General features: G+C 34.8%; 2 protein-coding genes across 2 annotated transcripts in view; one reads left to right on the top strand and one right to left on the bottom strand.

Annotated features, from left to right (window-relative positions):
• Positions 1-1448: 1448 nt before the first annotated feature.
• Positions 1449-24422, bottom strand: part of LOC123528352 (alkaline phosphatase, tissue-nonspecific isozyme-like) — a 33683-nt gene continuing 10709 nt past the window's right edge. Inside the window, exon 10 of the mRNA XM_053536006.1 lies at positions 1449-1607. Coding sequence (XP_053391981.1) covers positions 1450-1607 — 158 coding nt within the window. The 3' untranslated portion in view covers position 1449. The remainder of the gene's footprint in view (positions 1608-24422) is intronic.
• On the top strand, positions 11690-22541 carry LOC123528345 (leucine-rich repeat-containing G-protein coupled receptor 4-like). The gene is made up of 3 exons (XM_053536007.1): positions 11690-11814; positions 20785-20845; positions 21060-22541. The coding sequence occupies exons 2-3, from the start codon at positions 20831-20833 to the stop codon at positions 22434-22436; spliced, it is 1392 nt and encodes a 463-aa protein (XP_053391982.1). The 5' UTR covers positions 11690-11814; positions 20785-20830; the 3' UTR covers positions 22437-22541.

Genomic DNA, 24422 nt, shown 5'->3' with positions numbered 1-24422 from the left:
TTCCGTAGGTAATAGGAACGTAGTTCTTACTACATTAAAAGCCATATTGTTGTGGTGGTGTAGGAAAACACAAATCACACCTGCTGGAGGGACTTTTACTCATCTGGTTCTCTTTACTCAGTTGGAAATACATATATATATATATATATATTGTTACACCAGCAACTAACATTTTTTGTGTTTAATCGAGTCTCAGGACCTTCTCTAGCTGTGTATGAATACCTGGTTGAAACTATCTGCGTACAGCAATTTAACCTTTGTGTAAAACAGGAAATGGAAACTTCACAGATATAGCTCATTAAATCTTCAACTTTAACTTATTCCCGGCCGTGCGATTTTTGTCGGTATTTTTCGAGTTACATAAAATAACAGAGAAGTTGTTTACATTATTCTTCTATTATTCTTCTATTACACAAAGTTATTGATTTAAATGTACATGAAATGCTTGTTAATAACATTACTCAAATAAAAGTATATTACAAGTATGTTATTCTGTATATGATGATACCGGTATTGCATAGAATACATTTATGGGTAGAAATGTAATCTGGAAAGTAGATCCCTCGGAAGCACCGAGAACAATGCAAACAGTGAAAACAGACTCGGTTTGATTGAGTCTGTTCACGAGCAGTATTGGAAAATGCAACTCTGCTCACGCCCTCTAGCACCGGCTTAAGCAGTATTCAATTTTCAAATCTAAATGAATTGAAATTAATGATCCCGAAGGACCAGACAATATAACAACATAGATCATAGATACAGGACCTATAGCTACTTTTGAACTCTGAGAAGAGTTATAACTCGTATACACCATGATAATGATAATGAGAGAAAACATAATGGTAAACAGACATCACCTAAAAACATATGAACGGACATCAAGGGCAAAAGAATGAAATTAATGAAATCAGAATTACACCATTTACAGGCGTGTGAATGAGTACGAGGTGCAGAACCCGGTTACAGTCATCTCTCCGATATGGTCCAGTAGAAGTAGATGAAACCATTGGCGATGTATTTCTGTCAAAGCTACCTGCCACCAATTTGAAATATTCATTTCCACCAAGTTTAGCGTAGAATCTATAACATTGAAAAATATGTTAGTAATTGGTAAAAACTTTTTCTCCATTATTTCAAAAGCATTACCTTCTGCACTGTATTTTGATTATTTGTTAGGATATCCTGACAAAAAGCATGTGTCAATAAGTTTGAACCACTCGTCAGTTTCACAGTATCCACATTGTATACATAATTGACAGGGAAAAAAATGTTCATTTAAAACGCGCAGACGAGTAGCTTTAACTAACAAATCGAAATAAAAACTAAAGGATCCCTGCTGAATATTGTCAACAGTAAGAAGACTACATAACAGTTTACTAATCTATTTGCAGAACTTGTTTCTGCGTTTCTTGTTTCTATATCACAATCGTTTCCCTGATATGGTCCAATTCATGACGAGTAAGCCATTACGTGGGCGATATAATTCTGCTCTTGAACTCCGTGAATTAAATGAGCCATTGGTCCCTGTGCATATATAGCTACATCCTCGCCACCATGCGTTTCCCAAGGCGCTGGAACACCGCTTGGAAAGGCAAAATCTTTATCGTCTGTAATGTAACGTATTATTCTGATAACATCCAGCCTTAGTATAGAGCGAGACAATGTCTTTGTTTCGTTCATCTGTCAATTACTGCTCTGTCTTAGTTTCGTTCATCTGTCAATCACTGCTCTAAATAATAACTTTTAACTCAAGGTCATAGACAAGTATACAACACTCACCACCAAGATAAGAATTCGCATATCAGGTTTAGTTTATGTATGTGATGCATTTATAGTTATAGCCCAATAAATAAGTTGCAGTGCAAATATGATAGATAAAGAAAGCATAAATGCTTAATAATTATCTGACGTTATAAAACAGATCTTACACGTAGATCTATTAGGCCTAGAGCTGGAAGGTGAAACCCTCCCCCGCCCCTCTAGGGATTTTTGTAGACCCCATTATTATTGAAGCCCCTTGTATGTAGATCATATTTCTGCATTCTGCCATCTGGCAAGCGGGTTCTTTATGAGTTACAGCCTGTTATTTACGTTACCTTAACAATTATTTAAAAAATGATATAACTGAAATGTGGTGATTTATATGGTAGAAACAACCAAAATCATTAGCAAGTGGGTTTAGTAATACGCAGAATATGCTTTTGTCAATGTTCCCGCTTAGTTTTGTTCTCTAAATCGATCAATCCATTTTGTAATTTACGTTCAATTAATTCAATAGGTTTATTTGTCAGAAAATATCAGATATGTCTAAAGTATTGTATTTTCAGATACACATCACATTAGTATTTAAGAATTTATCGTTCAACAGTTTTAAGAACAAATACGTTACCATTATTATATACGTCATTAAAATTCATGATATAAAATTTTCATTTCTCAGTCAAAAGATTGTTTCTGTAATCCTTATAATGATGTTCAAACTTAGATAATGCGAGTATCTTATCAAGTTTGAACTAGTTTGATATAAAAATGCACACTACTGACATTGTAACCTACGCTACGATACGTTACTGAATGTGTATTTTAGTAACTAAAAATACACGCTTACAACCGCGTCTCTGTTTAACCAAATAAATTCACATCAATCAAAATTGAGAAACAATTAAGTTGCGGGGTTCAGTCACCTATGTCGTCATAATCACTGTCATCTCTACTTCTTTATAGTCATCATAAGAGTTATCAGAGTCAGATGATGCTGATGTGTAACAAATAATTTCAGCTTGTTCTTGAAGCATTATATTATCGGAACACCAGTCATATTCCAACAGACTTTCTGATCCAAATTTCTATCCACTTTCATCTACTTTTGGTAGAATTGGGTAAATTGATAGTTCACACGTGTTATGTGCATTTTAGATGACAACTGGCACAGTGGAAATAGACTCATGTTCATACCATTATATGTACTCGGGACTTTTCCAGCATGTACTCGATACTTTGCAAGAAACATGTCATATATAAGTTTGTTGATGTTATTGTATTCTTTAATCCATATATTGCACAGACAATATTTTCGATGCCGTTAAAGAGGTCATCAGATCAGTGATTTGTATGAACTACTTCGGCTAATGTTGCAACATACACCTGGTTTTTCTCTACAAATTTGAGAGGTGTTACTTTCCCTGTGCAAACAAAAGCACTGGTTGTGTCAACCAGTCAGACAGTGTATTGCAGGCAAAATTGAGCAGAGTCTTTCTCCTTTGCTTATAAATGTGTTGTGAGCATTTAAATGGCATCTCTTATTGCCTGTTCCAGTGTAAAATAAAACAGTATTTCGTGTTTTTGAAGATATTACATACAACAAAAACGCGTCTGTATCTGGGGATCTAACTTTGATTTTTGCCTTTCTTGTAGTGCTAGTAGTACTGATATCTACGCAATGAATATTATTCATGTGTCTGCTTGTTCCTTTGTATAGAAACATTGGTATATATGGTCGAGCTTGAACTTTGTTCCCATCTTCACTTGTGAGTAAATAACACTTTTCACCATTGACAAAATACAGTTGTATTCTCTTCATCTTTGGTGCGTAGGAATCACATTTTCATTGTTCGAAAATTAGATTGATCAACTGTGTTTTTTTCACTATTTGACATGAATGCTTTTCAGTCACGTGGTACTTTGGTTTTCTCTCCTGACAAGTAAGAATTTTGGAGAAGATCCACGTCTTCTACGCTGATATGATTTGATCGACTGGGGACTGTAAGTATCAGTTACAAAATCGACACGAGCTGTCTTAGGTACTTGACTGAACACAGCTTTGGCTACGTCTTGAAATGTTGTAGTGATGGTTACTAAGCTTTGCAGCATTGCGTTACGTTAAGCAGTTTTGACTTATCTGTTTTCATTGGCATTCTAGTCGCAGAAGTGTCAATTCTAGATCTATGTTGTGCTGAACAGCCAAAAGTACCAACTGTTCATGCACGTTACATTCTGCTCTCATCTGTAGTATTTTGTTTTGAGAATTTGTTACTTTCCTTTTAACTTCAGCTGTGGCAAATGTTTTAAGTTTTCTTCTCTTAATGTGGTCTTGGAAAGGAACTGATTTTTCAATCAATCTTCTTTTGATAATCCACCCATTGTCTTTTCACCTATTTCAGTTGACTTTAGGTCACGAGCGACTTCTGCTTTCGCAGGAATACCAGACGACACACAGTAAATTTCATCTTTGTTGTTTTTTCAGCCTGGAATGGGTTCGTTAATGATTCTATACCATAATAACACCCTTAACTTCTTCTTCACTCATACCTATCTGAGCAGGTTATATTTCTTTGTGGTCGGACATGTCTTCTCTATGTATGTCTGCATTCGGAAGTGTTGCTTCAACATACCTGGCTCTGTAATGACGTGTCATGCAGAAGTGGAAATATGCAGCATAGTTTCTATTGAAACAAAGTGTGCCAACCTAAGACCTTGCATGTCTGTTAATTGTCTGCTCTGTAGTAATATCTACAGCATTTCTCAATGATGGTACAGAAGACCTAGATGCACTAAAATCATTTCTTTGAAGTAGCTCTTCTGCATCTACATACATTAACCAAAATTGAGCAGTTTTGCGACTTTCACCCTTTCTGATTTCTGATTTGAACTGCTCATGTCTGTTGAAATACGCTTCAGCAGAGTTATTATTTCAAACACCTTTTCTTTGCATGGACTTTCAGTCCGTTTCTGTAATATTAGTGTCTCTTGAAATGCTTTCATTGCGGGGTTCTATCTCTTCAAACTTACATAGAAGCAAACGCTCAAGAGCTTCTATTACAGTCCTGTGTACATTTAGGGTATGGTTGTAGCGTTTACCTGGTAATACTTTATCAAGTGAACCACTAGAACAAATACCTGATTCTATTACAAGTTCTGCAAGACCATTGCCCTTCTTTAATTTTCTTACAGGCCCAAATATAGAGCAGATTGTGTGAAGACACCAATTCTAACAATTATTACCAAGTCCATCTCTAGACTGCAGAACCAAAGAATATGCATTCTTAACAACAGCCGAGTCACATGTCACTATAGTATATTTCTGGCCAACTTCATTTTTTGCATCTACTGACGTTTTTAACATATGCTGGACTGTAACATTATCATTGAATGAATAATTCGAAGGTGCCATATATATGAAGCAAGTTTGAGCACTCACTCTCTGCAAATCATTTCAAATTTTTATTTATTTATTTATTTATTTCATTTCATTTCATTTCATTTCATTTCATTTTATTTTCCACTTAATGAAATCACTTTCATTTCACATGAAAAATGATTCTTTGGTAATCTTGATTGTAAATTCAGTTTGAAGAAAACTATATATAATTTATTTAATTAGTTATTTTGTTACATAGATTTTTAATTTGTGATATATTTATATGTTTTAAAATATATAATACATATTTATGGAATTTGTACATGTTACATATCTGTTTAAACAAAATATTTTACCTTATCCCAAATATTTTTAGACTTTAAAAGAAATAATTATTATAAATTTGAAACTCATATTGTCAACATTATGTTATTTTATCTTCTTTATTATACATTACCGCTTATTTTTCGTAATAATCAGAAATATTTTACAACCGATATAATTATGTCAAGCTCTTTTCTCTTATAATTACAACCTCATTTTATAACACTTTTGACATAGACACTCCAAATAAAATATAAAATCACATAGTTATATTTTCTATTTTCGTTACAATTTTTGGTAACGTACATTTGATAACGTAAAGCTCATGCCTATAAGTGTCAATTTTACCTGCAAAATATAAATCTGTATATTCTGTCTTTATATATTGACATATTGTGTAGCTAGTAAGCCATTTATGGCTTACCGTAATGCCAGTCAGTATTTTCTGGAAATTATTAATGGTAACGTATAAAGTAGGCTGTAACGTAAAAAGAACCCGACTGCCAGATGGCAGAATTACTGGAATGATAGCTCACATTATATGCTTTAAGAAAATCATAACGTAGAAATATCCCTAGAGGGGGGGGGGGGGGGGGGGGTGGTTATTGTCAGCTCAAGGTCTATATATACATTCAAAAAATAATCATCGGTGAAGGAATCAGGTCTTCATAGAACACGCATTATTTATATTGGTAAGTTACATAAATGCCAAGGGGAGATTTTACAAAAGGCAATCTTTTTCACTATCTTGTAGTTCTTTGATTATACATATTAACACAATTACAGCATGTGGTGAGTACTGACAAAACAGATTCATAAAAAACTATTTCCCACTATGCAAATGATGTAAACAGTGGATTCCCTTTTTAAAGAGAAAAATACTTAAAGGTATCCCTATTCCTACATTTTTCGTCCATGATTTTTAAGGAGAAACTAAGGTAGTTCTTGAAAAAATAAATTTGATATTACATATACGTTTAGATTTATGGAACGCCGTACGCGGCACAATGTAACAATGAAATTCTACGGGAAAACGATTGGTGGCCTTTAACGTTATGAAAATAGATATTCTATTAAAATATTGTCACAACTGTTGAAGAAATGAGTGGGTCGAGTTAAAATTGCATTTTTGATTATTGAAGAACTTTAAAATTCTAGTGACCCGTTCTACAAATATTTTTAAACAATTACAAGGATTCTAAAACAAATTAAATAAGCCGTGTTTCCAATCCTGCAAATCCTACAAATAAAGGAAAGTTCACAAATGTTGCTGACAATCCCTACAAAGTTACTAAGATCTGCAACCTTAAAATGTACTCTGTTAGCTTACGCATATCAACTGCAGTAAGATTTTCGCGAGGCTCGGAGTAGGCAGGTCCATTCCCGTAAAACAACACACTATAAGGTTTATCATCTAACGTCTCTAATACTTATTTTATGTCAACAATTCTTGATTCGGAGTGTTCAAGAAATCACACTTTTTCAAACTGTTATAATCATATAAGTGCGTTGGGTCAGATAACACTTTTTTCGTGTGTAAGGTTCAAGTCAAGTGTTTTGAAACTGCCCCACAAGGGAATTTTTGTTTTATGTTTTTACGACTCATAGGCCAAATGTATACTGAGCTGTTAAGACTAAGGAGAAGAGCAAAATGCAAAATGAAAGTGAAACCAAAGCAAAGTTAACGAAAGAATACTTTTGAAAAAGAAGTTTGATATTTTCTAAAACATAGAACGTTGACAATCGATGCACACGTAATATTAGACAGAAATACCTATTCTCAAAGAAGCTTACCTTTGTATAAAGTATTTCCCATTGTTTCTGAACAATTCAGTAGAGTCATATAGTTATAAATATTATATACATTTTCAAAATTAAAGTTTACTTGAGGGGTGGTCTCCAAACACTTTTGATGAACTAACAGTAGCAATTAACCAAGGAATTTGCCTCCGATGATTTCAAATATGCACGTATACGTCTGCGAAAACTTATTTATCAAAATTTAATCCAGAATTTGGCTTTATGTGTCGCCGTATGAACACATCCGCGGATGTCTCTAAATTGTTTAAATGTTGAGTTCTGCTCAATCTGGGGTTAATCGGCGTGGATAGCAATCAAAAATCAAAAATACACAGTATCCTATTTGACGTTTGTGTACCAGAGCTTGAACTCAAAATCACACAGAATTCAGATTGTAAATTACGTCACGCTGTCATTGCTTCTCCTGTAATTCAGATAGTTACATAGATGACGGATAGATGGTGACACGCGTCATTCTGAAAACAGTGTTACAAATTATTGCACTTGATTGACAAATGAAAGTTTTAAAGCTCAAAACAGTTTTGAGGACTAACTAACAAAATAGATTACGTCGACGATATTTACTATGCTTTTTACAAATATTTCGTTGAATATTACGTTCTAAAAAATATGCAACACTAAAACACTAAAAATTTTAAAAAACTTTCGACAGACGGAAGAATAAAATGTTTTTGACAGATGAATTTGTAAGGGGAAATAGTTGTCTACGAGGGATGCTTCCCAAAGAAGAGAAATCGGAAAGTAAATTGCAATTAGTTAAAATTGCAAATGAATTCATTGTTTAGAAATTTGAACTGAAATGCACGATAACGCAATTGAAATAAAAATAATTGAGTATACTGTTTAAGAATACTCGATTCAGTTCAGTCAGTATGCAATGATATGACTCTAGTAGCTTATCTATTGCAGCTCTGGTCTCTTAGCTCAGTAGGTAGAGCGTTGATCCTCGGGCGGGGCGTATGTTCTCCGTGACTTTTTGATAAACGAAAATGTGTTTGAAATCATTAGTCCTCATCTGTGATTCATGTTGGGAAGTTGGCAGTTACTTCCAGAGAACAGGTTTGTACTGGTACAGATTCTAGGAACACAGGTTACGTTAACTGCCCGCCGTTACATGACTGAAATACTGTTGAAAAATGGCGTTAAACTCAAAACAAACAAACTGGTATCTCAATCTTTCTGAAATAAAAAATATCACTATCCTTTAAGTGCGAGCATGGCGGCATATATATATGTCGTAGGCCAAAGTGGAATCTAGACAGATCCGGAATTGGTCTAGACCAAACTAGAATTCTACTTTGGTCAAGACCGATTCCGGATCTGCCTAGACCAAACTAGAATTCTAGTTTGGCTAGACCGATTCCGTATCTGACTTGGACAAACTGGAATTTTCTTGTTTAAGAATTAATGTATTAATAGACGCTAGTTTTCACCTCAGAGGGGCACTAATATGGTGATGTATAGTTTGTATTTTTTGTTTCTTTTGAGCAATTTATATAATTTATTTTATCCTAATAGATGGAAAACAGACCATATTGTTCAGTTTCAGATTTAAAAAAAAATATTATTACTAGTATGGCATTTTATTGATAAAATACTTTAACCAATAACCAATATTAAACATTCACTTCATCATTAAATACAGAAGATTAAAATGAAAGGCATACCTTTATAATTGTTACTATTAACCAAGTTTATCAGCCAGCCCACTTAGCTCAGTAGGTAGAGCGTTGGTCTACGGATCGCGGGTCGTGAGTCCGATCCTCGGGCAGGGCGTATGTTCTCCGTGACTATTTGATAAACGACATTGTGTCTGAAATCATTAGTCCTCCACCTCTGATTCATGTGAGGAAGTTAGCAGTTACTTGCGGAGAACAGGTTTGTACTGGTACAGAATCCAGAAACATTGGTTAGGTTAACTGCCCGCCGTTATTGTCCGTAAGTATTGACCTGGCACTCATGAATATTCCGTATATCTCCGTAAATTAATTTTCGGTTTCCGAACATAAATAGCGATATATACATTACATACATATAATTTTTAAGTGATATACTGTCGCATGTGCAGGTAGCTGTGCGGACAAAGCGTTTAGCTGCCAATATAAGGATTGTGGGTTCGAGTCCTATGTCTGACCATATCTTTTTTCCCAAATTGTATATTCAAACGTACCACTTATTTGATCAAACATTTATAGGTTATTAGCTAAAGATAATAACCTTTTTATAACATACGCATCTACACGTATAAATATAATGTAAATATCATAAATTTGTCCAATAGCCTGAATAGGATTGAGAATACTGAACTTAAGAAAAAACAAGAGGGCCAAAATGGCCCTAGGTCTCTCACCTGAGAAACACACCATAACGGTGTACACATGTTTGACCTAGTGATTTCATGGAAACAAATATTTTGACCAATTTTCATTAAGATTGGACAAAAAATGTGGTATCTTGAGTTTAAACAAGTATTTTCTTAGATATGACCTAGTGACCTAGTTTCTGATCCCAGATGAACCATATTCGAACTTGACCTAGATTTAATCAAGGCAAGCATTAAGACAAAATTTCATGAAGATCAATTGAAAAATATAGCCTCTATCTCATACACAAGGTTTGTCTCTGATTTGACCTAGTGACCTAGTTTTTGACCCCAGATGATCCATATTCAAACTTGAACTAGATTTTATCAAAACAATTATTTCGACCAAATTTCATGAAGATCAGTTGAAAAATACAGCTTCTATCGCATACACAAGGTTTTTCTCTGAAATGTCCTAATGACCTAGTTTTTGATCTCAGATGAGCCATATTCGAACAAGACATAGATTTTATCAAGGCAATCATTCTGACCAAATTTTATGAAGATCAAATGAAAAGTACAGTCTCTATCGCATACACAAGATTTTTCGATAATTTGACCTAGTGACCTAGTTTTTGACCTCACATGACCCATATTCAAATTCGACCTAGACTTTATCAAGACAATTACTCCAACCAAATTTCGTGAAGATCAGTTGAAAAATACATCCTCTATCGCATACACAAAGTTTTTCTTTGATATGACCAAGAGACCTAGTTTTTGACTCCAGAAGACCCATTTTCAAACTTGCCTAGATTTCATCAAGGTAATTATTCTGACCAAAATTCATGAAGATCAATTGAAAAAAACAGCCTCTATCGCATACACAAGGTTTTTCTTTGATTTGACCTAGTGACCTAGTTTTTGACCCCAGATGACCCATTTTCAAACTCGGCCTAGATTTTAACAAGGTTATCATTCTGACTAAATATCATGAAGATCAATTGAAAAATACAGCCTCTATCGCATACACAATCTGTCTGTTGACAGACACACAGACAGACGACAGACGCTGGACATCGAGCGATCACAAAAACTCACATTGCTCAGGTGAGCTAAAAAAATAGTGCAACAACATGAACTGAATTACGTCACGCACCCGACATGAAATTCAGGCGTCAGTGTATGGAAAAATATTGACGTTTCCGGTACCACTGTAACTTAACGGGGAATAGAAACGAGTATGTAATAAATCGTGATATTTATGTTTTATTCATTAAAAGTTATCATATCTACCCGTTGTAAGAAAATGAAATAAAAAATGTTTTAAAAGTATGTTAGATAAAAAGACAAATTACTTGTCACCAGCGATCATGAAAATAAATACTACAAGAGAAAACAATTAAACTTTATGATGTATGATACATAAAATAATGTTAAAATAAAACATGTAACGACAACATTACATAAAAAATGTTCTAAGTTGCTTTCGAACCCGTGGTAACGAGTGTGGAAGTCAGACATCTTACCACTACGCCACCTTGCCATTGCTTAACTGTATATGTTACTTTGATAATATAGATATTTGCAGGACACAAATACTAAGTACTGCGTAAATTTACAAAATCCTCCGAAAATATTGGCGAAGATTAATGAGTGCCAGGTCAATACTTACGGACAATACATGACTGAAATACTGTTGAAAACAGCGTTAAACCCAAAACAAGAAAAAACAAAAACAAGTTTATCTTCAAAAGGAATTGATGATAATATTTTAGGAAACCAGAACATTGATTTTCATCTATTACAAATATTTTTTTAAATTCATAAGAAAGATTCCAGTTTGGCCTAGGCAGATCCAGAATTGGTCTAGCCAAACTAGAACTCTAGTTTGGTCTAGGCAGATCTGGAATCGGTCAAGACCAAACAAGAATTATAGTTTGGTCTAGACCGATTCCGGACCTGCCTAGATTCTAGTTTATATATTTGTCATGAGACAAGCTGTTGATACTGACCTATATATCATCTTTAATTTTGACCAGTCAAGGACCAATATTGCTTAATGTACGAATTAAGAACACGTAAGTCACGATTTAAATGTTAGCATATAATGGGCCGTAGGAAATTAAAATTAGATAAACAGATGCCTATAAAACTGGCAATCAGCAAGATTATGAGATTTTATTTTGCGATACAATCGACACGCAGACGTTTCATAAACAGTTATCAGGTAAATATTTTAATATTTTGTTTCTGAAGCAAAGGCATCATTACGCCCAAACTCTATATAAAGTTGACTCAAGTTTATTTTTTTTTTTTTTTTTTTTTTTTTTTGTTTATAGCGCATATTTGACAGTTTCATTCCAGTAGACTTCTGAAATTCCGATTTCGACCGATAAATTAAACATGACAAATAACAAATATAGATCACAGTTTAGCGAAATCCATGTTTATTTTTACAAATACAAAGTCACTGAAAAATACAAAATACAATGTACCTTAATTGTTTGATCTTGCTTTTGTTTCAAGTGCAATTATTTATAGAACGTACTTGAAGCAGTGAAACAGATTATGCAATTTACATTTCGTGACCGCCAGGTGTCCAACCCACGACCTCCTAGTTGAGCGGCCGCCGCCTTAACCACTGGACCACCGCTCTTTTCTGATTGCTGTACCAGCTGATAACAAATTTTGTCTTCATTTAAAGCGTATGAATGGAATGCCAGCGAATATACTCTAGGAAATATTCCGTGATGAGTTTTGCTGTACATGTATTTCATTTTTTTAGCTTGTCTTAATCATTTTATTTAATCTGCGAAGTTTATTATATCACTTGACCGTCGGCGTCGCCGTTGGTTAAGATTTTTGTATCAATATGTGTTTTCTTAAAAACTATAAGTGCTAGCTTTGAAGCTTTGCGCCCTAGTTTATCATTATGAGATGAAAATGAATTAGTTCAAACAGTTCAGCGTAAGTACTGTGCCGTCTGTCTACAGGAATGTGATCATATAGTTCATAGAAGTCATTTTTACCAACAGCTATCATAAAAGGGTTCACATGGTTTCCGATTAAGTGGCATCTTTACTTAAACCTATAATAAAGATTTTTTCTCAAGTAATTCGGAGAAAATAGTTAAACATAGTAATTGTAACAAATGTGCTCAAATAGTTGTTTTCTTTATCTCCGTCTACATGTATCATAACTAGTTCGAAGAAAATACTATCTGTTATCAAGAATATGCTTATATAATTTGGGAAAAGAATTTCTTTAATGTGTTTTTGCTAAGATACTTCTAAAATCAATATTTAGAACAGTGATATAGCACCTTTATCACCATCCATTAGATATACCCTTATACAAATTAGAACAATCAGTTACTTTCTAAACAACCAGAAAATATTCTAATTCTCAAGGTTTATGACATCCCTTTTCGAGTGGTTAAAAATAATCAATTCGAATCACTGATCACTCAACGCTTAGGGGGAAAAAGCTCACTTTAGTGTGTAGAGTTATTTCATGTGATTTAGTCACCCGGCAGGCTTATGGAAGGTCGGTATTTCTACATAGGTGCATCATTACATTATGCATGGAATGCCTCATTTGTTCATCCTTCGCCATGAAAGGCTGAAAAGTACCCATGTAACATACCATTGTGTCGGTACGACGTTACACCCAACAAAATAAATATACTAGTCAAATAAAGTAGTTTTGTTACCATTTTCTGTCAAAGAAAATGGCGAAAAAGTTAGAAGGAAAGAATATTTTTACCACCACCTGCTACACAATGTAGTAGTAGTAATCGTTTTAGTAGTAGTAGTCGTAGTAGAAGTAGTAGTCGTAGTAGTCGTAGAAGTAGTAGTAGTATTCCTAGTAGTCGTAGTAGTAGTAGTATACCTAGAAGTAGTAGTAGTAGTAGTCGTCGTCGTCGTCGTCGTCGTCGTAGTAGTAGTAGTAATAGTAGTAGTAGTAGTAGTAGTAGTAGTAGTAGTAGCAGTAGTAGTAGTAGTAGTAGTAGTAGTAGTAGTAGTAGTAGTAGTAGTAGTAGTAGTAGTAGTAGTAGTAGCAGTAGTAGTAGTAGTAGCAGTAGTAGTAGTAGTAGTAGTAGTAGTAGTAGTAGTAGTAGCAGTAGTAGTAGTAGTAGCAGTAGTAGTAGTAGTAGTAGTAGTAGTTATGGTGTGGTGGTCGTGATTGTGGTGGTCGTGGTCGTCGTTGTAGTCGTCGTCGTTAGTAGTTAGTAGAATAGTAGAAGCAGTAGTATAGTAGTAGTAGTAGTAGCAGTAGTTGGAGTTGTGTTTTTGGTAGCAGTATACTACTTCTACCATCACTTCAACTACAACCACTTTACAACTTAAACTAGTAAACTTTCACCACTTCCTCTAGTACTACTACCACTACTTCTACCACCACCATTTCCACTACTACAATTAATACTACTACTACTACCACCACCACTTATTAGAAGTAGTGAAAGTGGTGGTGGTGGTGGTAGTGGAAGTAGTAGTGGTAGTAGTAGTAGTAGTGGTGATGGCGGAAGTAATGGTAATAATAGTGGTGGTAGTAGTAGTAGTAGTAGTGGAAGTGGTGGTGGTGATAATAGTAGTAGTGAAGGTAATGGTGATGGTAGAAGGTGTAGTTGTTTAAGTAGTAATAGAGGTAGTATTTAAAGTGATGGTAGAAGTTATTTCTGTGATAGTGGAAGTGGTGGTTGTGGAAGTAAATAGTAGTAGTAGTACTAGTGGTGGTGGTGGTGGTGGCGGAAGTAGTAGTTATAGTTGTGGTAGTAGTAGTGGTAGGAGGGGAGTAGAAGTAGAAGTGAAAGTGGTGGCTGTAGTAGAAACCGTAGTAGTAGTAGTAGTAGTAGAGCAGTTGCTGGTAGTAGTAGAAGTAGTAGTAGTAGTAATAGTAGTAGTAGTAGTAGTAGACATAGAATTATCGGTAGTAGTGCATGTTGTTGTAGAAGTAGTAGTAATAGCAGTAATTGTAGTACTAGTGGAAGTGGTGGTAGTAATGATAGTAGTAGACGTAGTGGTAATAGTAGAAGTAGTGGTGGTAGTATAAGAAGTAGTAGTTGTAGCGTTAGTGGTGTTGTTGGTAGTAGTGGTAGTAGTAGAAGCAGTAGTGGGGGAAATGGTGGAGGTACATCTAGAAGTAATAGTGGCAGTTTTGGCGATTGTAGTATTAGTTGTAGTAGTAATAGTAGTAGTGGTGGTGGTGGTAGCTGAAGTGGTGATGGTAGTAGTAGTAGTAGTAGCAGTAGTAGTAATAGTAGTAGTAGTAGTAGTAGTAGTAGCAGCAGTAGTAGTAGAGATTTTCAAATTACTTCGACGCGGACTACGGACAGCGGACTGCGTACTTACAGATGTAGGTGTTTTCTCAAAATATTTATGGGTTCGCAGGAAAGAAAACATATTTATGGTATATATATATATCTTTTACCTATATATGTAGACACTATTGCTTTCATTTAAAATTCAGTGTATTGTGAAATCATCCATTAAAATATAGGTCTCTCCTAATTCAATACATATGTTTGAAAATATATTTACAGTGTGCACGCTACATTAAACAGACGTTATCGCAATTTTCAAATGCTCCAATTTTATTGTCTTTGTTAGAAACAAATTCTTTGCATGTTTTAACAAAAATGGCACCGCATGATGTCTCAAGACTCAGTATTAAATATTCTGGTGCATTTATACTCGTTTATAGCATGCTCTTCAAATATCCGTATGTTTTAACATTTTGTTTTGAAACTGAGACACCTTTCGTCTGTTGAGGGCCAGACGGGCTCATCAACGTTCTTTATTCATATGCTGTTGAGCCCGTCTAGCCCTCTTTTGGCGATTTTGCATTACCATTATCACCCAACGACGGTATAATACAACTCGACTGACTCGACATGCGACGTTTTGGAGCCACGGTTCTACGATAGCACTTTAACATGTTCATATATACGCATTGAAAATCATTTGTAACATTGGTTTTAATTTGTATCCGTGTGTTTGATTTTGATCTCTAAAGTAACTTATCTTAGCAATAGGGTAAGAATTAAACGCTGTGCTAAATATGATTGAGAAAAAAAAGATAATGAATTAAATTAACGTCCGTCTTTTATTTGTTATAGAGTATAAAGATATGTTTTTCACTAATATTAGATAATTGTAGAATGAATATCTGAATGAATTCAGTGTCTAGAATGATTTCGTTTAACACTTTGTCTAAACACACACGTAATTCGCATATATGCACCTTTCAAACTCCGATACATTAACATAGTTTTGCGAAAATATCCTGAAATTGTTATGTATATGAAGAGAACAATGATGCAAAAGAAAAAGCCACTTCGTACTGTTATAGTCTGATATCAGATTTTGAAGTGTTTCCTTTCAAAATAATCCCAACTTTATCTCATGTGTGACCTCAAAAACTACCAAGACCTATATCGGTTTAAAATGTTCATACTGAAACCATCATGTATATCATGATAAGGTGACCAGAGGAAGAGAATAAATTCAGTACAGTACAAAACTGAATCTATATGGTTTGAAAAAATGATACAATACGACGTACGACATTTTTACCGCATGGTATTGTATCTTTGCACGCTGACCCTCTAGCTCCTTGTCCATAATTATGATAGTCCAAAGATTTAGTCTTTAAATATATTTATTAACAAACTAAAAACTAAAAGTTTCTTTAAAGATGCGACCACGCTGTTAATGCATAAAATGGAAATAACTAAATTTTGTAGCATGACATAATTATTGTCTTCTTTATATGATATTTCAAATAGAAATTGTGTTAACAGTACTACGGCATTAGCACCGCGTGCTAAATTTGCCGTTTTGAATTATGCATAACATACTAACATAAAAGTTTGAGAAGTAGTAGTGGAAGAGGTGGTAGTAGCAGTTGTAGTTGAAATTATATGTAACCTATTTTACTAGTGGAAGTAGTGGTGGCGACAGTAGAAGTAGTAGAAGAAGTAGTAGTAGTAGTAGTAGTAGAAGAAGTAGTAGTAGTAGTAGTAGTAGTAGTAGTAGTAGTAGAAGTGGTAGTAGTAGCAGTAGTGGTAGTAATAGTAGTAGTAGTAGTAGAAGAAGAAGCAGTAGTAGTAGTAGAGATAGTAGTAGTAGTAGCAGTAGTAGTAGTAGTAGTAGTAGAAGAAGAAGAAGTAATAGCAGTAGAGGTAGTAGTAGTAGTAGCAGTAGTAGTAGTAGTAGTAGTAGAGGTAGTTCTATTTGTATTGAGAAGCGAGAGTGTTGGCAGTAGTAGTAGCCGTAGTAGTTCTGAAAGTTGTGGTAATAGGTAGAAGTTCTAGTAGTATTGCAAGTGTTGATAATTGTAGTGGTAGTTGAAGAAGAAGAAGTAGTAGTAGTAGTAGTAATAGAAGAGGTAGAACAAAGAGGAATGGAAGTAGTTGTGATAGTGATGTCGGTAGTAGTAGTGGTAGCGGAAATGCTGGTATTGGTGGTAGTAGTAGAAGTAGTAGCATTGCAAGTGGTGCTGGTAGTAGAAGTAAACACAGCGGAAATGTTAGTGGTAGCAGTAATAGTTGCAGAAGTGGTGGTGGTAGTATTAGCAGTACTTGTAATAGAAGTAGTAGTAGTAGTAGTAGTAGTAGAAGTAGTAGCTGTGGAAAAGTTGGTGGTCGTAGTAGTAGTAATAAAAATGGTGGTGGTGGTGGCTCTAGCAGTAGGAGTAGTAAAAATATTTGAAGTGGTTGAGGTGGTGATAGTAGTAGTAGCAGCATTAGTAGTGCAAGGCGTGATGATATTAGAAGTAGTAACAGTAGTAGAAGTTGTAGTTGTAGTTGTAGTAGTAGTACTTGTTGTTGTTGTAAAATAGTAGTAGAAGTAGTAGTAGTGCAAGATGTGGTTGTGGTAGTGGTGGTAGTAGAAGTAGTAGTAGTAAAAGTAGTAGTAGTAATAGTAGTAGTAGTAGCAAAAATAGTAGTAGTAGTAGTAGTAGTAGTAGTAGCAGCAGTAGTAGTAGTAGTAGAAGAAGTCGTAGTAGTAGTAGCAGTAGTAGTAGTAGTAGTAGTAGCAGTAGTGGCCGTGGTGGTGATGGTAATACTATTATAAGAAGTGGAAGCAGTAGTTGTCGTAGTAGTAGTAGTGGTAGTGGTAGTGGTAGCGGTAAAAGCAAAGGAGAAAATAGTAGTGAAAAAAGTAATAGTAGTAGAAGTGGCGTTTGCAATCGTAGTAGTAGTAGCAGTAGTAGTAGTATTAGTAGTAGTGGAAGTGGCGGTAGTAGTAGCGATAGCAGTGAAAGTGGTAGTGGTAGTAGTAATAGAGGATAGAGGAAGTAGTAATAGTACAAGTAGTAAAAGTGGAAGAGGTGGTAGTAGCAGTTGTAGTTGAAATTATATGTAACCTATTTTACTAATGGAATTAGTGGTGGCGATAGTAGTAGTATTAGTAGTAGCAGTAGTAGAAGTTGTAGAAGTAGTAGTAGTAGTAGCAGTAGTAGTAGTAGTAGTATTGAGAAGCGGAAGTGTTGGTAGTAGTAGTAACCGTAGTAGTTCTGAAAGTGGTGGTAAAAGGTAGAAGTTCTAGTAGTATTGCAAGTGGTGATAGTTGTAGTGGTAGTTGAAGAAGAAGAAGTAGTAGTAGCAGTAGTAGTGGTAATAGAAGAAGTAGAACAAAGAGGAATGGAAGTAGTTGTGATAGTGGTGTCGGCAGTAGAAGTGGTAGCGGAAATGATGGTATTGCTGGTAGTAGTAGAAGTAGTAGCGTTGCAAGTGGTGCTGGTAGTAGAAGTAAAAACAGCGGAAATGTTAGTGGTAGCAGTAATAGTAGTAATAGTTGCGGATGTGGTGGTTGTAGTTTTAGCAGTACTTGTAGTAGTAGTAGTAGTAGTAATAGCAGTAGAAGCAGTAGCTGTGGAAAAGTTGGCGATCGTAGTAGTAATAATAAAACCAGAAGTAGTAGTAGTAATGGAAATGGTGGTGGTGGTGGCTCTAGCAGTAGGAGTAGTAAAAATATTTGAAGTGGTTGAGGTGGTGATAGTAGTAGTAGCAGCGTTAGTAATGTAAGGCGTGATGATATTAGAAGTAGTAACAGTAATAGAAGTTGTAGTATTAGTAGTAGTTTTTGTTGTTGTTGTAAAATAGTAGTAGCAGCAGTAGTAGTAGTAAATGTAGTAGTAGTAGTAGTAGTAGAAGTCGTAGTAGTAGTGGTAGTAGTAATAGTGATAGTAGTAGTAGTAGTAGTAGTAATGGTAGTAGTAGACTAGTTGGGGGTGTAACGGTACATTGAAATATCGATGCATTGCGATCCTGAGTGTCCCGATAGCATGCATCGATAGAAAAGTCACGATCCAATAACAATCGCCGATAGTTCCTTCAACAATCGATAGTTTCGATGGTTTTGAAATTTTAGTAAATACAGAAATAATTAATAATTTATCAACCAAGAAACAGAGCCAGTCTTTTATTTGCGCCTAGGGATATATTTACGTCTCCATTACAATAATAAACCTCACGGAATTAAAGTACCGTAAAGGACTGAGAAGTCTGGGAGATAATTAATAAATTTAGTTTCTTAGAAACTTTTATTAAATATATTTAAATAACCTGTTAATCTTAAATGAGAAAAAGTACTATGGACATGTAGAAAGTAGGCTACATGTATGATATAGCAAACTGTTCGGTAGGGCCCTTCATTTAGTACTGGTACACCTTAGTCTGATCCGTGTATTTTCGTCTTTTGTGACGCGTTTGGTTAATGAACACGTTGACATTCGCAACAAAATGGCCAATTCGTTTGAGTATACCTTGCATAAGTTAATTGTTTTACTTATTGTTTCAAAGCCAAAGAAGGCAAGAAATAGAAAAAAAATGTTAAAAATATTTAATGTCAGATTTATTTCAGTACGTTTCAGTTATACAAATATCTCAATTTTAATTAACAGCAATTATAAACAGTTCTGTGTCTTACACTGTGTAATAATGCCAGTTGGTAGTTTTACTGTATACACATGTAGGCCTATAATCATGGCAGTGGCAATGGTAGTAGCAGCTGTAGAACTAGTAGAAGTAGCAGAAACAGCAGCAGTAGTAGTAGTAGTACTATAAGTTATAGTAGTAGGAGGTAGTAGTAGTAATAGTAGCAGCAGTAATAGTAGTAGTAGTAGTAGTAGAAGTAGTAGTAGCAGTAGTAGCAGCGGCAGCAGAAGTAGTAGTAGTTGTAGCAGTAGTAGCAGTGGTAGTAGCAGTAGTAGGAGTAGGAGTAGCAGTGGTAGCAGTAGTAGCAGCAGTAGGGGCAGCAGTAGTAGTAGTGGTAGCAGTAGTAGTAGTAGTAGTGGTAGTAGAAGTAGTTATAGTAGCAGCAGTAGTAGTAGTAGTAGTGGTGGTGGTAGCAGTACTAGTAGTAGTAATAGTAACAGTTAGTAGTAGTTGTAGTAGTAGAAGCAGTAGTAGGAGCAGCAGTAGTAGTAGTGGTAGCAGTAGTAGTAGTAGTAGCAGCAGAAGTAGTAGTAGGAGCAGCAGTAGTAGTAGTGATAGCAGTAGTAGTAGTAGTAGCAGCAGAAGTAGTAGTAGGAGTAGCAGAAGTAGTAGTAGTAGCAGCAGCAGTAGTAGTAGCAATAGTAGTAATAGTAGTAGTATAAATAGAAGTAGTAGCAGCAGCAGCACTAGTAGTAGTAGTAGTAGCAGCAGCAGCAGTAGTAATAGTAGTTTTAGTACCAGTACTAGAAGTAGTATGAGGAGCAGTAGCTATAGCAGTAGCAGCAGCAGCAGTTATAGTAGTAATAGTCTCACTAGTAGTACTAATAATAGTGAGTGAAAGTGGTAGAATTCGTAGTAGTAATAGAAATGGCAGTAGTAGTAGCAATAGTGGTGGTGGTGGTAGTAGAAGTGAAAGTGGAAGTTGTGAGGGGAATAGTAGTAGCAGTAGTGGAAGTTGTGGTTGTGGTGGTGATAGCAGTTGTATTACTAATGTAGAAAACGTAGTTGTAATGGTAGAAGATACAGGTTGTAGTAGTAGTAGTAGTAATAGTAGTAGTGGTAGATATCTAGTAGTAGTGGCTGGTGTAGTAGTAGAAGTATTTTGTCTATACGTATATATGTATGTTTCGCACTAATTTCACCTAAACACTGTGTAAAAATAGGTTACATATAAGATAGTAACTCTAAGCGTAGCGGTGTGATTTTGTTGGAAACAAACATATCTGACCAATATTTTTTTACGTGTTTCAGTTAAAGAAGTAAAGCTCAAACAACTCTGTGGCACATTGGTTTGAAAATGCTGTTCATAGCGGTAAGTACCAATGTAATAAGTATGCTATGAAATAACTTTTGAGTCTTTGTTAAGAGGCCACACAATATACATAATGACTAACTTGAAATGTGCACATATTCCTTTTTTTTCAATGACTGCAAGGATTATTCGGAATGTGTCCAATAAGTTCAATAACACCGGAAGTCTGTTCAAATAAACATATGCAATTGAGATGCTATATTTATTATTTCAGATTTTCAGTATTGCTGCAACAATATCATTTAACTGCGAAGCATTCCTGCTGGGTAATAGCTGCCTAGCACCGGCACCGTGTACATGTTCAGGGTCTGGATCATCGTATGCGTATATCAGCTGCGACCGCAAAAGTCTCAATACAATACCACACTTCTTCAAGGCTGACAAACATGTGTCGACATTATATGTCCAGTTGATTAGCAACCATTTGACCACAATTCCAAATTATGCTTTCAAGAACCTGAGCACTGTTAACGCTACATCTATCCGAATTAAACTCCTGTCCAACGAGATATCAACCATCGACAGATATGCTTTCAGTGGCATTGAAAATGTTACTTATGCACTCGATCTACAAAATAACAATTTATCTAGTATACCGATGGCTGTATATAACCTCCCTGCCCTCGCAAACTTGTACATGAAGGGCAATCCTCTAAACTCTCTGGATGTATTCACTCAGTCAAAAATTACTAATACCCTTAAAAGGTTGAATTTTGATTTAAATGAGTTTTCTACTTGGCCTAATGAGCTAAGATTATTACACAACTTGAAGTCTTTAGTTGTTTCCAACATAAACTTCACACATCTTTCTTCCGAAGCATTCCAAGGCTTTGAACATTCACTCACAATGCTTGACATGCAGTACGCGGCCAATTTTGAAACGATTCCAGACGCCGTATGTCATCTCTCAAACTTACAGTCCTTATCTTTACAATTTTTCACTGGACTAAACGAAAATAGCACTTCAATTTTCGATCATTGTACTAAAACATTAAACAAAGTCAACTATTTAGATATGGGGTACAATAAGCTCACAAAATTTCCTGATGTATTTCATATTTTTCCTTCCTTAACTAGTCTGCATCTTTATCAAAATGCTCTTGAAATTTTGGAATCTGAAAAGATTCCGACAAATAATGTCTTGTCTGATATAAATCTTAGTGGCAATAGATTTAAAAGAATCCCTGATGCATTAAACAAGTTGCAAGGTCTTACAAGTCTTGATTTGTCATACAATGACATTTCTTCTGTTGAAGATCATGATCTAATCGGGTTGGTCCATCTTGGTAGACTTTATTTACGATACAATCCTGTCAAGTATATCTCGACTCATGCCTTTAAAAATAACAATGCACTCACAACAGTATATCTGTCTGGAACAAGCCTCAAAAGCATCCCTGCTGCAGTAATGTCTTTGAAAAATTTGTCTTATTTTGATTTTAGGACAACAGATCCTATTCCATGTACATGTGAAATGTCCTATTTGAAAGGTTGGAATGCAACAGCTGTTCGGAATTTTTATGGAGAATGTGCTTACTTCGGGGTTAAAATCCAAAGTTTCATCATGTCCTCGTTACAGCAGTGTCCATAATGTATTCTACTTCAGTCAACTTTTACATTTGTAAACGCACACGTGATTAATTAATGAACATTTAAATGAATCGGGAAAAAATGTGCATTGTTTTCAATGTTTTATGCAAACAGAACTAATGATTAATATTCCTGTATTTGTCAAAGAATTTATTGTCTGCGTTTTTTTTGTTTGTTTTTTTTTTTTTTCATTTTCGTTTGAAATTTTTATCAGATTTTCCATTAAAATAAAACGAAAATTAATTATATGGTCTTCTAAATTGAAATATGAAAATTTCAATCAAATTTCGTTGCGTTATGACTTACATATTCTTATTGAGTTTTCTACCAAATAACTGCAATACTGTTAAAATATTCTTAAAGATTATCATTTGCTAATACGTGCAGACACCGCGAATGTAAGACATTTCAGCAAATGTAAATTTTAACTATTCTTGTTTTGTTAATTATCATTTGGGAATACTTTATTTTGATTCTTATATCATACTCTATATTTCACTGTGTATACACTTTAAGCAATGTTTTAGAATGAAAATGTCATTTGTGGTGTTCTAGAGTAAAATTTATAAGGGATATTTCTGAATTTTCACCATCACTATCTTATAGATAATATATATATCTTTGCAAAATATACTTCAACAAGATTTCGTGATCATTTTGGTTGTGTCACTTTGCAGTTACGTATAAATATCGTAATGGTGAAAATTCAGGAATATCCCTTACAAAATCGATATTTTCTCTACTTCAAGGTAGTGAAAATATCGTGTTTTTTTCTTATGTCACTGGTACGGAACTAGACTTTAATGCGAAAGAATATGAAACAGTGAATATATCAATTTTATTTCACTGATATACTCCAGCAATTCACTTAAAATTTAGATAAATCCATAATTATATGTATATATTGTAAAACTGCCTTTAATCGTGTTTAAATCTTTCTTGAATCTTTTCCTCGGAAGTCCAGCACTGGTAAATTTGTGACGAACACTGTCTCTTAGTTGACAGTCCGATGTTGGATTTTTGATATGCATGTACCATATATCTGAAAATGTAGTTATTATGTTTCTGTTTTGTTAATGAAATCATGCCATTAGAAAAAATAGTTTTATAGATGACAGGGGCCTAAGTGGCCGAGTGGTTGTGTGCGTGCGTTAGTGTGTGTTTCCGTTCGTTTGTACGTGTATGCGTGTATGTGTGTATAGTTATTGGATGATTCATGTACTTAATACCGAAGTTTCTGATTTCTTTATCAGTACTAAATTTTCCACCGCAATGTCTATCATGGCGATTGACGAATTTTCTATCAATTTTTTTTTCTGAAACATTTCGCCTCGTCCATAAATATATACATGTATTAGATATATCACAAAATAAATTTAGAATATCATTAATTTAGATTTACGAGTATTTTTGATATCCCTAAATTAACTTTATATTGAAGGCAAACTTTAATCCGTATCATTCAAAGTGCACATGTGTCCGCACCGATGGTTTATTTTTAAATTACAGAGCTTTCCTTCGCATTAAACATTCAAAAAAAAATCTTTGTAGCAAAATTTGATTCGAAACCATGATCAATGGATGGGAAATGATCTTACTACGAAAGTGAGTGCACACTCCTGTGATTCATTCAGAAATAAGAAAATAATTGCTGTTTTCAAATATTGCCGCTATAGGATTCGACATGATACGCGCATGAATAGAAAAGACTGATAGACAAAGGGTTCATCAATAAAGTGTGAACATCCCGACTACAGTAATGAAATTGCTGAATTAATAGTTATCTATATTAGAGGTCGTCTTGCCGATCGGATTAAATTCAAGCCGGCATACCATAAACCTGTTAATATACAATCCCCAAGCCGGAAATCTATAAACCTGTTGAACCATGCCATAAACCAGTTTAACAATTTCTAGACCGGCATACCACTATACGGTTTAATAATTTCTAGACCGGAATACCATTAACTTGTTTAACAATTCTCAG

Source organism: Mercenaria mercenaria, unplaced genomic scaffold, assembly GCF_021730395.1.
Source record: "Mercenaria mercenaria strain notata unplaced genomic scaffold, MADL_Memer_1 contig_657, whole genome shotgun sequence".
Lineage (NCBI taxonomy): Eukaryota > Metazoa > Mollusca > Bivalvia > Venerida > Veneridae > Mercenaria > Mercenaria mercenaria.
Note: the sequence above shows the minus strand (reverse complement) of the source record. Positions and strands in the feature narration are given on the sequence as shown.